The sequence below is a fragment of the Rhododendron vialii genome, chromosome 12a (genome assembly GCF_030253575.1).
Source record: "Rhododendron vialii isolate Sample 1 chromosome 12a, ASM3025357v1".
Classification (NCBI taxonomy): Eukaryota; Viridiplantae; Streptophyta; class Magnoliopsida; order Ericales; family Ericaceae; genus Rhododendron; species Rhododendron vialii.
In genome coordinates, this window is record NC_080568.1 from 35,288,923 (window position 1) to 35,303,261 (window position 14,339).

At 35.6% G+C, this 14,339-nt stretch overlaps 1 protein-coding gene and 1 pseudogene across 1 annotated transcript; one reads left to right on the top strand and one right to left on the bottom strand.

The window, feature by feature from the left end:
- Positions 1-1,124: 1,124 nt before the first annotated feature.
- LOC131311920 (ethylene-responsive transcription factor RAP2-2-like) lies at positions 1,125-4,363 on the bottom strand (annotated as a pseudogene).
- A 6,120-nt stretch (positions 4,364-10,483) lies between these two features.
- On the top strand, positions 10,484-11,119 carry LOC131311312 (uncharacterized). Its single transcript, XM_058338714.1, has 2 exons — positions 10,484-10,574; positions 10,742-11,119. The coding sequence occupies exons 1-2, from the start codon at positions 10,537-10,539 to the stop codon at positions 10,983-10,985; spliced, it is 282 nt and encodes a 93-aa protein (XP_058194697.1). The 5' UTR covers positions 10,484-10,536; the 3' UTR covers positions 10,986-11,119.
- The last annotated feature ends 3,220 nt before the right edge of the window (positions 11,120-14,339 follow it).

Sequence of the window (14,339 nt, forward strand, 5' to 3'; positions counted from 1 at the left end):
TGGAGTATATTTTTGTACTAATTTGAAAATTTTATTTAACAGGATTTTTAATTCTTTTATTAATTTAAAATTTTTCTGAGATATAAAATTGATGAAAAATTTTAAAAAATCAATACAAGAAAATTCAAAATTTGCACTTTTATTCAAAAAATATAATAATATTTTTTAAATAGTGAAACGATATGAAATTGATGGAGTATCAAAATAGTACCATATTTTAAAACTATTTAGTAGTATATCTCAAATCAAACTTAAAGCAATTTTGGACATGCATAGGGGTTCCTAGACAGCTAAGCTGAGAAGGTTTTTGTTTTGTTTTGCAGGAGGTTGTAATTTTCTATTTGTTTTATTTGATTTTCGTATTGGCTCTCAAGGATCCTTGGCCTTCTTTTAGTTATCTTACCAACCCAATATATTGTTCAAATTTTTTCTTTAGTCATGTATGGTTTCAGTTAGTTTCGGAAAAAAAAAATGTTTTCAAATATAATTTCAACGGCTTGCCACGCAATGGATAACGAATTAACTATCAATAGATAGATACTTACTAAAGCACCTTTGCTTCTATTAAGAACCAAATTTATAACCATGGTAAAATACTGATTACTTGTTTCGTAGAGTTTTGAAATTAATTTTCCCACAAGTCTCTTATCCATTCTCATTCAATCTTAGTGGAATTCTCAATTGTATGATCCACCCTAGATCTCCCCCATATATCTACAACATAATTTGTCAATGGCATATAATAAGTTCTACCTATATTTACATCTTTTTGTTTTGTTAGCAATGTTGTAGATTCCCTTTTTACTTCAATGGACGAGCAGGACTGTATTGGTATTGGTAGCTAGGGATGTTAATGGTTCTATTTGGTTCGAGTTTTAGTAAAACGAAAAAAAATGCATAAATAATTAAAACAAAACTGAAACCAAAACCGACCGGGACCAGTTTGGTTCGGTTTTTCACTGAAATTAGTGGTTAACATTAATCACCGGACCGATCTGAAACCGCCTTGTACCCGTACCAACCAAAACCTTAAGTTGCCGCAATTTAGTCAGCAAACTGGAAAATAAAACTATCACTAGCCATTACGAATGAAAACAAAAATAAATTAGTAGGGCTCTTTCCTATTTTCTTTTGGTACATCGAAAATATCATAGATTAAAAAACCAAATTGTACATACACAGCGAGTCCATACAAACGACTACTACAAAGATCAAGGGAAACACACAACTTCCTCAATGATAAACTGCCTTGTTGAAGGCGGGATGTCAACTGAGATAACTAGATTGTCCGCGCTCTGATTTGCTAACTATGTGGGTAAGGCTGGCACCCGCATGTGACATAAGAATTTGAGAATCGTCCACAAGAACCTGTTGAGGATGGCCTTCCGGAGTACCATTGTTTATGCACAAGAGCATCCGACTCGATTATCACATTCATCCAACTTTTCTCCAAGATAATAGTTAGACCTTTGTAAATAGTCTATAGCTCGGCTTCATGACTAGACCCACACGAGAGCTTGCCATAGTAGCCCAGCACCCACTGTCTTGCAAATCATTACAGCAGAAGGCAGAAAGCTCCTCGGATAGTTTCTCCACAGCATTTTCTGGAACAGCTCCCACATCCTCAGGGTCAAACTTCAATTTTTTTGCAGGGTTGGAATCTTCTATGAGTTGAGCTTCATCACCTTCTAACGTAACTATAAAAAAAGAAAATATTTCTGGGGTCTTTGTGTTGCATTCTTCCCACCCAAAGAGTTGCTTCCTTGATCAGAACCAAAATAAAGGGTAGCCTGTTTCTCATCCTCAGAACTTACGTTGCAGTAATCATTGTTTAGATTGTTCACAAAATTGAAGTTTTGGTTCGGACTAGGTTGGATAGAGTTTTTGGATCCCTCGGTAATAATCTTCTGAGTATTAGCCTTGATGTTGAGCGTAGGGGCAGTCGGTGGAGCTTGATTGGGGAAATTCACCTTAGCTTTCGTCCTGCGGATCCTCCGTGCCTCAGCATCATAGGCTCTTGCAGCTTCTTCTGCAGTATTGAAAGTTCCGAGCCAAACCCGAAACCCTTTCCTTGGATCACGGATTTCAGCAGCCCATTTACCCCATGGGCGCTGCCGAATTCCTCTGTACTGATTCTTCCTCTTTCTCTTTGCGGATTTTTCGGCTTGCCCATTTGGTTCTGCATATCTTGTAGATCCAGAGCCTTCAGTAAAGAAACAAATATATCATACTTTCGATCGGACTAGCAAACAAAAACTATAACCAAGGAGCGTGTAATCTAATTAAGGAAAGTCGTGGATGAGGACATAATAGAGAATGGAAAGCGTACTATGAAGCATGGGTACTTCGAAAATGTCGCCGTACTCGTACCCGTACCCGTACCGGGTACTGGTACGGCGTGGGTACGGCAAGGTACGGCACGGGTACGGCAAGGGTACGTTTTAGCCCAAAATGAAATTTTTTCAAAATTTTTGGGATTTTTTTGTAAATAATTATAAAATGTGGGCTTATTGTGTAATTTATTTGTCATTTATAAACACCCCTCTCTCTCTTTGTCCATCTCTCTCTTCATCTCTCTCTGTATATTTTTTTTATCGATCGGAATAGTCTCTCTCTTTGTATATATGTACAAATGTATGCATGTGTAATTTATATGTATATATGTATCTGAAATTCTGAATACTAATAGATATGCAGTAGATATGTATATTTGTACTGATTTTGCTTTTTGTTGGTAAAATGGGTTTATATTTCATTTTATGCAATAAAAAATAAAAAAACATTATATATATATATATATATGCCGTACCCTCGCCATACCCGTACCCTACTTTTTTGGGGTTTTGCTGTTTCCTGTACCCGTACCCGTACCGCGTACCGGTACCCGTGCTCCATAGAAAGCGTACTTTTTTCATTTTCTAAAGGCAACAAACAAGCTTTTTTATACTAACCTCCATCCCTTTTCTTTGGAAAACGATACAATGATTGCATAATGGAAGGGAAGCTTCAAAGCCACTACCATTTTCTCAAACATAGAGGCATACAATAGTAAGAACGAGAAAATGAATTTTAACTATGCTTCAAATGGGGGAAGGCTAATTAATGTAGTGTACTGGACAAAAAAATTAAACATGGTTTCCTTGGGCTGTTTATGGCTCAAGAACTTGTAAAGGAATGTGAGGGTGAAAACGAAACTTTAAGGAATTTGCACTTCACAGATTGAAGATGCGTGTCCTAGACATTTTGTTTCCCATCAACAAAATTCCCGAAAACCTTGACCCTAACTTAGCCTCAGTTTCAATCAGGAAACAGGTTCAGGCGGGTCACTGCTAAGAAATGCCCCACATTTTTATTCGAATTGACGAATTCTAAAGAAAATGCAAGAATCAAGTCACCCAATATTTGTGAGCATTCCATACAAAATTAAATAAAAGCTTAGTACCAATATCCAAATCCAAAAAAAAAAAAAAGAATCTCAGCAAAAACCACTCATTTTTCAGGTTGGAGCTAAAGTCAACATTAAAGTTATCAATAAGAACAATTTCATTGACTTTCTACCTCGGATGTTTCAAGAAATATATTTTCTCAACTAGATTGATAGTTAATGCCAGGCGGTCTCACAACAAAAATATGACAATATTCAAAACACCATAGACCCTTCATCTTCGTGAGTATTGGATTTCAAATCAATGGCATTAATGTTAAATTCCAACCAAACTACAAAAGGTTTAACCTCGGTTCTTTTCTTGATAACTGGGCCAGCTCAAAACCCCGTACGGATTGGACTGGTCCCAAAGGGTTTGGTACTAATACCTAGGAGGAGGTTTCAAACGAGAGAGCTTAGGATTAGGTTTAACAACAGTTACCTAGTGAAATTAGAGTGGAAGATAGATTAGCGGTACTTTAATCCTTGCGTCAACTACATTTCCTATCATAAAGAAAGTCATTTCAAATCCACAATTGATGAAGTCGTAAAAAAGGAATACGAAATGAGATCAGAAGAGTTGTTAACTTTACTATGAGGAAGCCCAGATTCCGAAGCAGAGAAAGCGAAGGGCTTAAAGAAGAAGTCGTCGTCGTCCTCATCAGAATCATAGTAGTAGTCCTTGAAATCCTGAAAATCGGCCTCGAATTCATCATCATTGAAGTCGACGATCTCTGATCCCTGATTGCAGGGGCTACGATCTGTGAGCCGGCGACATTGCGACGGTGGAATGAAGTCGGAAATGATGGTTCCGCCGCCACGCATCCTCCTTTCTTTTCTGAGAATTACTACTATTAACCTACGTAGTACGAACTCTATTGAAGAAGGAAGAAATACCAAGAGAGTAGATTAGGATTACTTTTCTTTCTTGAGAGAAAATTATAAGAAGGAAACAGAAAGTAGGATTTCGATTACCCAAAAAAAAGGAAAGTAGGATTTCATGAGCTAGCAGATCTGACCAAAACCGAACAGAAAATTGAAACCGGACCCAATCAATCGGTCCGGTTTTATTATTGTAGCAAATTTTTTTTTTCACTCCTTGAATGTCTAGTTTACATTTAAAGAGGCGGGAAACAAGTTCTGCTAAGCAGCATACGGATATGGCAAGTCCAATAAAGTCAAGTCGAAACAAAACAGTACAAAACCGGAGCATTCGTATATGGTTTGGTAGTTTGGTTTGATTTGTAAAATATACTTCAAACCAATAAACTCCCTCCGTCCGTGACGACCCGCAACCGTAGCAAAAATCCCATCCACACCTGTTTACAAAAATCCAACCAAATAGACAGATATGTTTGCAATTATTATTAGATTGACACTCCATAACACTTCAACGTATCTTTATGTTTGGTATGGTTAACATATAGGAGTAGAACAAACAACCTTAGTTTTTTCACTAGCTAGTATTTTGGTGACTATCACATTTTGGGTACTATGTGATATGTCATATGTCATGAACAATGTATTTGTAGAATATGCCCTATTTGTAATTAAAGAATTTTTTTTTCAAAAAGGAGTAAAACGTTTTTGCTTCTTGATGACACCCCCAATTCTTTAAAAAAAATTGTTTTTGTAGGGTGCCGCCAATTCAGGAATTGTGAATCAGAGTTTCTCCTATGATCCTATATCAAATTATTCAACCAAGTGTTGGGTCAAATTTCACAAAAATATTCATTCAGGGAAATGGAAAACCATGACTTGCGAAGAAATGATGACTTTTTAAACATTCCAAACATGGCTTAAGAAATTAATAAGTAGCTGGTGTTGGCTTAGGAGTCAACGCAAGAAATTAAGGGTTTGTCCGTTCTTAAGTTTTATTAGATTCGAAATGAATGTTAATAGGTGCTTTCGACTTTTGCGGGGCCATACGGTACTTTACCAAACTTTAAATTGACTCTTCGATAGTATAATAAATATAATAAAATTGATCCGTTATGAAAAAAAGAGAGGTAGCATAATACCTGCAAGCAATGTGCTAACATCCATCACGCTTCTCAACATAGAACTTGCAATTAGGACATCTCCTCCACTTCTTCTTAGCAAGCTCCATCACCATTATATCTTCCCTTCCTCTCTCCTCCTTCTCCAACACCATAACCGAACAGTCCTTAAATGGGCAGTAAACTTTCTCCGACCCAATAATCAAAGATTCGCACAGAGCGCTTTCCCACCAATCAAACAGTTGCGCTGGGAGAATTCAATGGCAGAATTCGGGTTCAAGTGTAGAACCCCTTGACAGTTCAAATCCGGACATTTGACCGTTGAGATGTTGTCCTGAATTTTCACAGCCACGTGTTTGGAAATGCAATCCAAGCAAAATGGGTGAGAGCAAGTGGTGTTTTTGAACATATCTGAAGTGGGTTTTGCGTCCATGCAAATTGGGCGGAAGATGATCCTTTGTGAAGATTCCCCTGTTTCTGTTTTGACTCTTTTGGGTTTGGCGTTGTGATCGTCATCTTGTGTTTCTGAAAAATGGGGTTCGGATTCTTGAAGATAATGCTGATGCCATGAGATCGAGCCTCTTGCAATTGTAGTTCTTCAGCGTATTTTAATTTTCATCTGAAATTGGGAAGATTTCTTGGTCGTTTTCAATGACTATGAGAGCTGAGAAATAGAAATCGTCCACGAAGAGGTGGTTGTTTCTTGATGTCCCAGCCATTTTCTCTTCTTTAATTCTTTTCCTACTTGATGATTTTGAGTTTTCTGTTTCCTGATGACTTAAGTAGTGCCGTGGAGTACTACTGTATGTAAAGTTGCGTTTGGAATTTGAAAACAAAAGAGGAGACTCTTCGTTGTTCGGGTTAATTAATTACTAGAATTTGTAACGGCTTATTCAACCAAGAAAAATTAATGGAGCAATACCACATGCATGCGAGCCTTAAACTGTAGGAACGATCGATCTCATAAGGAGAGAAACGAATACGAGGAGGAGATGCGCGCATTTGATTGGATAATTTGAAGGCTAGATAAGAGCATCCGCAATGGGAATAATCAAAATCGATAACCAAAATGTGTCACGTCAGCATTTGATTATCCATTTAGTTCATAATCAAACCTAACAAACTTGATCTCTACATTGGTTATTTTTGTATCCCTATAAAAAAAACCCCCACAATACGCAATGCATTTATGTCCAATTGCAAACGAGTTCCAATCACGCACCCGACCACACCAAATTATTCGTCTCGATGAGACGATTCTAATGTGATGTGTTTTTTAATTTTTTAGTTTTGAATTTGGTTATTGGGTTTGGTTATTGAGTTTTGGTTATTGGTAAAAGTTGTTAAGTTTGGTTATTCAAAGGTCAAAATTTGATTAGTTGCCAAGAGGTTGCTAAGTTTGGTTATTACAATATGAGCACTTTTTTGAGTAAACATTGCTAACTTTAGCAACCTTTTAGTTTTGATTATTACATTGTGGATGCTCTAAGGCCCCTCAAATTCTCAATATATAGCGGTGAACCATAAAGACCGAGCAACTAGGTCAGTTTGCGTGCAAGACCAGCCCGAGTATCTATTCTAATAGGAGTATATAAAAGGAGAACACCACTTTGATATCTTTCTTTTTTTGAAGTCATGTCATGCTTTTTCATTTCTAAAATTGTACACGAAAGACAATTGAATTCATTGAGGACTTAATTGTAGTGGCATAATAGACAAACCAACACCAAATAATCACCAACCCCAATAATCTACCTCGATCTTTTCCCTTTGTTTCACCACCGAGCAGCACCTGCACGTACCCATCTTCCTCTACACTCTTTGCACAAATGGTTCATGTTGCATCAAGCGTTGGTGTTGAGTAAGACAGATTGGTTTTGTATTCTCTACTCTTACAAGTGATCGAACTTCATTTGTTTATGCTCCTCCATTAATTGTTTAATCTTTTACCAATCTGACAGCATTTTGTTTTATTTGTGAGAGTAATGAGTGCAATTTATGTTGGGATGATGAAAGTGTGAAATTTGAATGACTGCTAATTGGTACGGAGTTGAAGTGTTAGAAGCCACGGGAAAAAATTATAATCTTATCTGGTTGTTTGAAGTTTCATTATGTATCTATGAATGAATGCACACGCGTATTGTGTGCCACCCTTCATTTTGTTTTATACCTATTGGAGGCCGGAGCATGCATCGCGTGCAAGTCAAATTTTGCATATTTTGTGACAATTCAATCAAACAGCAAGAACTATACTGTGCATACTTTGTGAAAAATCGAATTGCACAAGCATTACGTATGCCCCACCTCTAGTCATAATTAATGTCTGAGATTTGGCGTCAAACTTATTTTAACAACTAAATTAATTAAGCACTATATATGATGGATCATGCCCCAACACTTTATTGAAAACAATTTTATTCGGATCAAACTAATTGAATAACTTTCAAACTGTTTTTTGTATATCACAAATGACAAATCACTGGAATATTTAGTAAATGAGTTTCCAAAATGAAATTGACCTAAAATATAGATTAATACATATTGCCCGTGCAATGACAAACGACTAAAGGGTGATAAGCAAAAACCTTAATTCTCCTCTAGCTAGCTAGCTCCAGCTTGTACAAAGGGAACACGACAGCGCAAGTCCTTCTCTAAGCGGTCTTGACCTTGTTAAACGACATGGGCTTGGGACTTCATCAACAATAATCCTATAACCACCCCCATTTTACATACCTACACATATAAGTGTGTGGACTCCACACACACTACACACTTGTGTGTATGAGTGTGTATTTAAATGTGATTGTAGAAGACTAGTCCTTCATCAAATAGCTAGCGTCATCTACAATTTGTTGTTAATTAAGTCATGTGATCGAAGATATTTTTTTTATACAGAACAGTTAGTATGAAAATTATTCTTGATCCTCTCTCTCTCTCTCTCTCTCTCTCTCTCTCTCTCTCTATATATATATATATATATATAACTACTCTCCCAAGTAAAGTAACTTAGTAGAATATATGTAGCATATATATGACGATTTGCACATATTCCCTCCGTCCCAATTCTTTAGTTTTTTTGGAGTCTGTGTCACTTTTCAATTAATTATATCTTGCAATTTATAATCTTTTAGGTGATTTTAAAAATATCGTTTAAAAGATTCCATTGAAATCTATCATACAAGATCTATATTGTATATAAATAATATTATCAATTAAAAATTATAATTAATTTTTTATCTGATCAAGATAGAATAAAAAACAAAAGAATGAGTACGGAGGGAATAGTACAAAAACCTGCAAAAAATCATAACTATAGTACTCCTTAAATAGACAGACAAGTAGTCACTAGCTTCCATTAAAAAACAAGCCCTGAAAGCAACAAGTACTTTACTTTTATTTCTTCGATACCCTGTCGAAAAGTTGGTGCAAATTCATGCAAAGCTGGTTTGTGCGCGCTAGTATAGATTATTTAGCATTTCTGTATAAAGACCCTCCACTAGTATTTCGTCTAGTCTTGAGGTCTACCATCCCAAAAGGCAAAGGATTATGCTCCATGGATCATGACTTCCATGATTGATTTAGTGCATGAATTGGAAGGACACGAATATATATATACACACACACATACACACACACATACATACATACAGCTAATTTTTGGCCAAAAGCTAGCGTTAAGCGATAATTTGGAATTTATTCTTCTTTAATGCAAAGTTCATATGCAAGTGTGCTAGCCATCGGGAATATTATAACACGTACCCATTCTCTACATCATATCTTTGTTAATGGTAGACTTCATTTACTATATATTGGATGACGTACTTTTTACACTTGCGTGCAGCATTTCAATGCTTATTTTGCTTTAAAGAAGGTAATTGATTTTCACACTCCTTTTTTTTAACCACATTTCTTTTTTGTCATTTTGTGATGTGAATTTATAAAATTAACTTTTTTTATTTGTATACTTTTTCACTATCGAAAGGATAACATTATAAGCTTATATCGCTTAAAGAAAAAAAAAATGAGTGATTATAAAAAAAGGGAGGGTGAAAACTACTACCCTTAAAGAAATTTTACCTTTCAGGGTTATACTGGATATCCAATCAATTTCATTAGTTTTTAGCAGGGGTGGGCTCAAGGTCGTTTATTTCCTTTGGAAGTGGGGTTTATTTGTTTTGCTTAGTTAATATCGCGTTTAATTCCTTTCTAATTTGTTTAGCGTGTTTGGGTTAGTTTTAGGGTTGCTTTTGGGTGTTTTCGTTTTTTCGTAACTTGGCAACTCTATCTTTGAGGCTCTTTTGCTTGCTTGCTATTGATCTAGGGTCCATAGTGTCATTAGTTTTGCCCTACCCACTTTTTGTAATTAATAATATTCTATTCAACAAAATTCTACTTTCTTCTAAAATTTTTTAAAAAAAAAAACAACGATTAGGAGAAGACCTTTATTTTTTCTTTTGTCTTATGGTTATGGAGGTTTTTTTTGTTTTTGTTTTTTTGTAGCTGCATCACGTGTATATCAGTATACGGTTATGCATGGTCCTAATTGAATGTTGTACAGATCTATTAGCCAAATTAAAGCAGCCTCGCTCCTTATATATATATCACACCTCCTTTTGAAGGTGGGGAAATAAAAACAAAGCCAAAGATTTGACAGTTGAATCAAATAATTAAGTTACTTATGTTATATATATATATATATATATATATATATATATATATATATATATATATATATATATATATATATATATATATATATATATATGCATAGTGATTTAACCAGACCAAAAATTTATAACCTAAATTAACCAACTGTGGTCAAATAGTTGGGATCGAACTCGATCATCTACGTTTTACTAGTAGTAACTACTAGCCAAAAAAGTTTCCTTGGGAAAGAAATTCAAAAATGGAAATCCTTTAGTTAGGTACTTACCTTTTCCATTGAAAAAAATGCCTAGCTAGATTCCAATGGGTCTAAGCTACTTTAGGAAAGAAATTAATGAGGCCAACCTTGTAGGCCTATAAATACACACTCTATTCCTGAAATCTCTTCACCCTAAAAAACCATCTCTCTCTCTCTCTCTCTCTCTCTCTCTCTCTCTCTCTCTCTCCATGGCCAAAGTTGCCGTTAACACGTTTCTCCTTCTCAGGTTAGCGCCAGTTGCATGTTGTTCACACATGCATAAATCAAATTTCTTGCATGGCAATATAAATGTTTTCTCCCCAATCTATATAGGCCTAGAATAATCTACTTTTTCTTGTTTTTTATTGCACAAACTAAAATTCATGGATTTGTGTTGTACGTTGCAACCAACAGGCGAACCTACACAGTCGCCGCGGAGAATGTGAGGGTGGGAACGGCGGCAGTGGGTACAAGGAAAGCCGTGGATTCGAGCGGAGTGGGACCCGAAAAAGAAGCGTCGCCCGGGGGAGGGAAAAGGGAGGATGTGTTTTGGATGAGAGATCCAAAGACCGGTAATTGGATTCCAGAGACTCATTTTGGTAAGGTTGATGTTGCAGACCTCAGGGAGAAGTTTCTTGTCAAGAAAGCCAATCTGTGATGAAATTACCTTTCGTATCTTAATTGTCCTTTTCCTTCTAAAATCTAAGAAAATAATACTCCATATATACAGAGAAACTTTCACAATATTCGGTATGAAACTTGATATATCCGAGTAAAAGCGTCTTATTTTTTTTGTTTGGGTGTTTTGGGTCTTATGCTCATTCTGATTCTCATTTGTGACGATGTGATTGATGTACTTGTTAGCAGTCAACTGACATATATAAGTCGTGTTTAATTCAGGATTATAAAAGATCAATGTGGGTCCAAGAGGAAACACAAAGGAAAGGAAATTTTTAATGATTCCAGCAATATTTACATTGTAGCTAGGCTAGGCTTTCATTTCATCTTTGTGTCATTTTTCGAGCTTATTTATCTACTAGAATGAATAGAAAATACATGGCGCGCATCATGCAAGTGGAGTGGTAGTTTAATGATAGTCTGATATATAGGCACCATATATTTTCATGCATTTGATTATGGCTCAAACCTTATAATTATGTTTGTACTACCTGATTTCACCGAGAAAAAAAATATATTTGGCATAGTATTTGGTTTTTGTAAAATTTCACTTGAGAGATGAAAATATTATTCGACTAATTTTCATGATTTTTTTTCTTGAATTTAGACTGAAAAACATAACATCTTTTGCTACTTTTTGAATATGTAAACATTCTACGGAATTATAATTGTGGTTGATGCTAAAAATAGTAGAGTGAATCTTACTTTCAAAGAAAATAATAACATAAACAATTGTTTGGATATTTTACATTTTAGCATCTCAAAAAGACGAGGTAACTTTAAATTTCTCTAAAATTAAAAGAGCCATGTGGGCAAACGACTCTTCAAAGAAAGAAGAGTATATATTCTTATAATGATTTCTTTGTGCAACCAAAATTCGATCAATCATGATGTACCATAACCACAACCAGAAAATCTTTTTTACAGAGAGCTCCGTGAACTGAGAGTTACGGAGCCCAATCGCGCGCGTCCAAAGTATTTTTGGACGGCCCAGATTGGAAACCAATTTTGACTGGTAAAAATTACTCCCTCCGTCCCTACTTACCCTCTATGGAGACATCATCATTACACTTTTACTCACTAACATTTCAAAATAGAATTTACTTTAAAGGAAAAAATAAAAAATGCACCAACTTTTACCTATTAACTTTATAAAATGGACACTTATTAAAGGACAGTCCAAAATGGAATATTGGACTCTAAAAAAGGGACGGAGGGAGTATTTTTACCCGTCAAAATTGAAAACAAATCTCAACCATTAATTACGTGAATGGACGATTATGATTGCGCCGCTCTGTGAAGAACCTATTCACGGAGCCTCTGTGAATAAGTTTCTCTCACAACCACAACATCAACCTCGTACTAGGTATGAAATTCTGAAGTTGTTAATCGGGCAAGCATTATATACTCCCACCGTCTTGGTTTGTTTGTCATCTTTTTGACTTTTTGAGAGCATTTGACCTCTTAAAGGATTGTCTATAATTTTCAATTCGTAATGCTTTTAATATACAATATGAATTTTGTTTGATAGATCTCAGTTAGTTTTATTATACAAAATCATAAAAAAAAATTATAAAATATAACATATAAGTATATTTTTGAAAGATACGAATTTCGATAATTGGACAAACAAATTGGGACGGAAGGAGTATAGTACTACTTCTAATCCAATGGTGATACACTTCTCACCAGCTCACCAGCTCTTGCATTAAAGGAAAGGAATATTATATCAAGTATGCTTTCTTTCTTTTTTTAACAAAAGCGGACTCGTTGATTGATGATAAGGGAAATACTAATATGTTGCAACCGGCAGCCAAAATCTTAATATTCCACAGAAAAATGATAAGGGAAATACGAACAAAAGCGGAGTAGTAATGAACTAATAGACCAATAAGATATGTAAACAACTCCAATAAGATGCAATTTTTATCACTTTTTTTTTTAAATTTCTTATAAAGATCATATAATTCCAATTGAGTTCATGGGAGCATGCAATATGAGGTAATACACGACTAATACTCAATCGATCACGCAAACAAGTCATTATGTCAAGACCATATGATCTGGTGTGCTGTACAAAGACAAGAATATTACAATGGAATCGCGGGATAAAATGGGGGAAAACAACAGAAAATTAAAGATCAGGTCACATTCTTTGGGATTACATAGAGTTAGCCTTGATGATCGATACCCCCCCCCCCCCCCCCCCCCGGGCAATAGAGTTGGCCTTCCCTAGCAACAATAATAGCTTGGCATCATTTGATCTCAGTTGTCCTGGTCCAAAGCTATTTCACTGATTCAAGAACAAAGATTCTGTACGATATAGCTGGATTGAAACGAAATGGGACCTTCAATCGTCTTGCCATAGCATTATAATTCTGCAAATTCTCCCGAAAAAAAGAAAGTAGTTAATAACAAATTATGACAAATAAAGTTGTCGAACCACCAAACAAATATGTTCATTCAGGCATATCTACAAGCACTTGCAGTGCATTGTAAGCCTGATCTCTAATCAATCAATATTCCGTCTAATTGTTGTAAGAATATTGATACAAAAAGGAAAAGAAGCTCTGAAAAGACTGAAATCGTTGTAAGAATATTGATACAAAAAGGAAAAGAAGCTCTGAAAAGACTGAAATGAATCGTTGTAAGAATATTGATACAAAAAGGAAAAGAAGCTCTGAAATGAAACAGAGAAGGCTACCTTGTCTAAGTTGTCTCCAAATATGCCTCTTGGTGGTAATCATAGTTTTAAATATCGGCCGATACGGTTCGTACCAGTATTTTGAACTCCCTGTTCGGATATAGGCCGGTATAACGGTGAGACTGAAATTCACAGGCGAACCGAACGATTCCCGATACGTATCGGTATGTAACCGATTTTTGGACCGGTTCGGCCGGTACGGCCGGTACGTTTCGGTTCGAAAAAAAAAAAACAAAAAAAACCAAAAAACAGAGCTCCTTTCACAGAGCATCAAACCATCAACTCTTTTCACTTTTCACATCTTTTCCCCTAAAATTTTGGATCTTGTCAATTATATCGAAACTTATAATGTTGCATTTTTCTCATATTTGTAAAATCTTATTGACTTGCGGGTTTTGATAAATTATCGGATATTTCACATAAAGAGAATGAGCTATTACATGTCTTAAATTAATTAAAATGTGATCATTTAAGCCAATGTTTGGGGCAAAAGTATATTTTTCAAGTTTTATACATGTTGCTGATGATTTTTAAAAATTCACGATCGCGACACCCGATTCCCGCGACGTATCACCGATATGTCCTGATATCGATATACCGCGACGGCGACCGATACCGCGATTTAAAACT

Bases quoted from the DNA above. Each gene is read 5' to 3' on its own strand.
- LOC131311312 (XM_058338714.1), top strand. From the start codon at position 10,537: ATGGCCAAAGTTGCCGTTAACACGTTTCTCCTTCTCAG. The intron at 10,575-10,741 runs GTTAGCGCCAGT...TGCAACCAACAG, and splicing joins AACACGTTTCTCCTTCTCAG to GCGAACCTACACAGTCGCCG.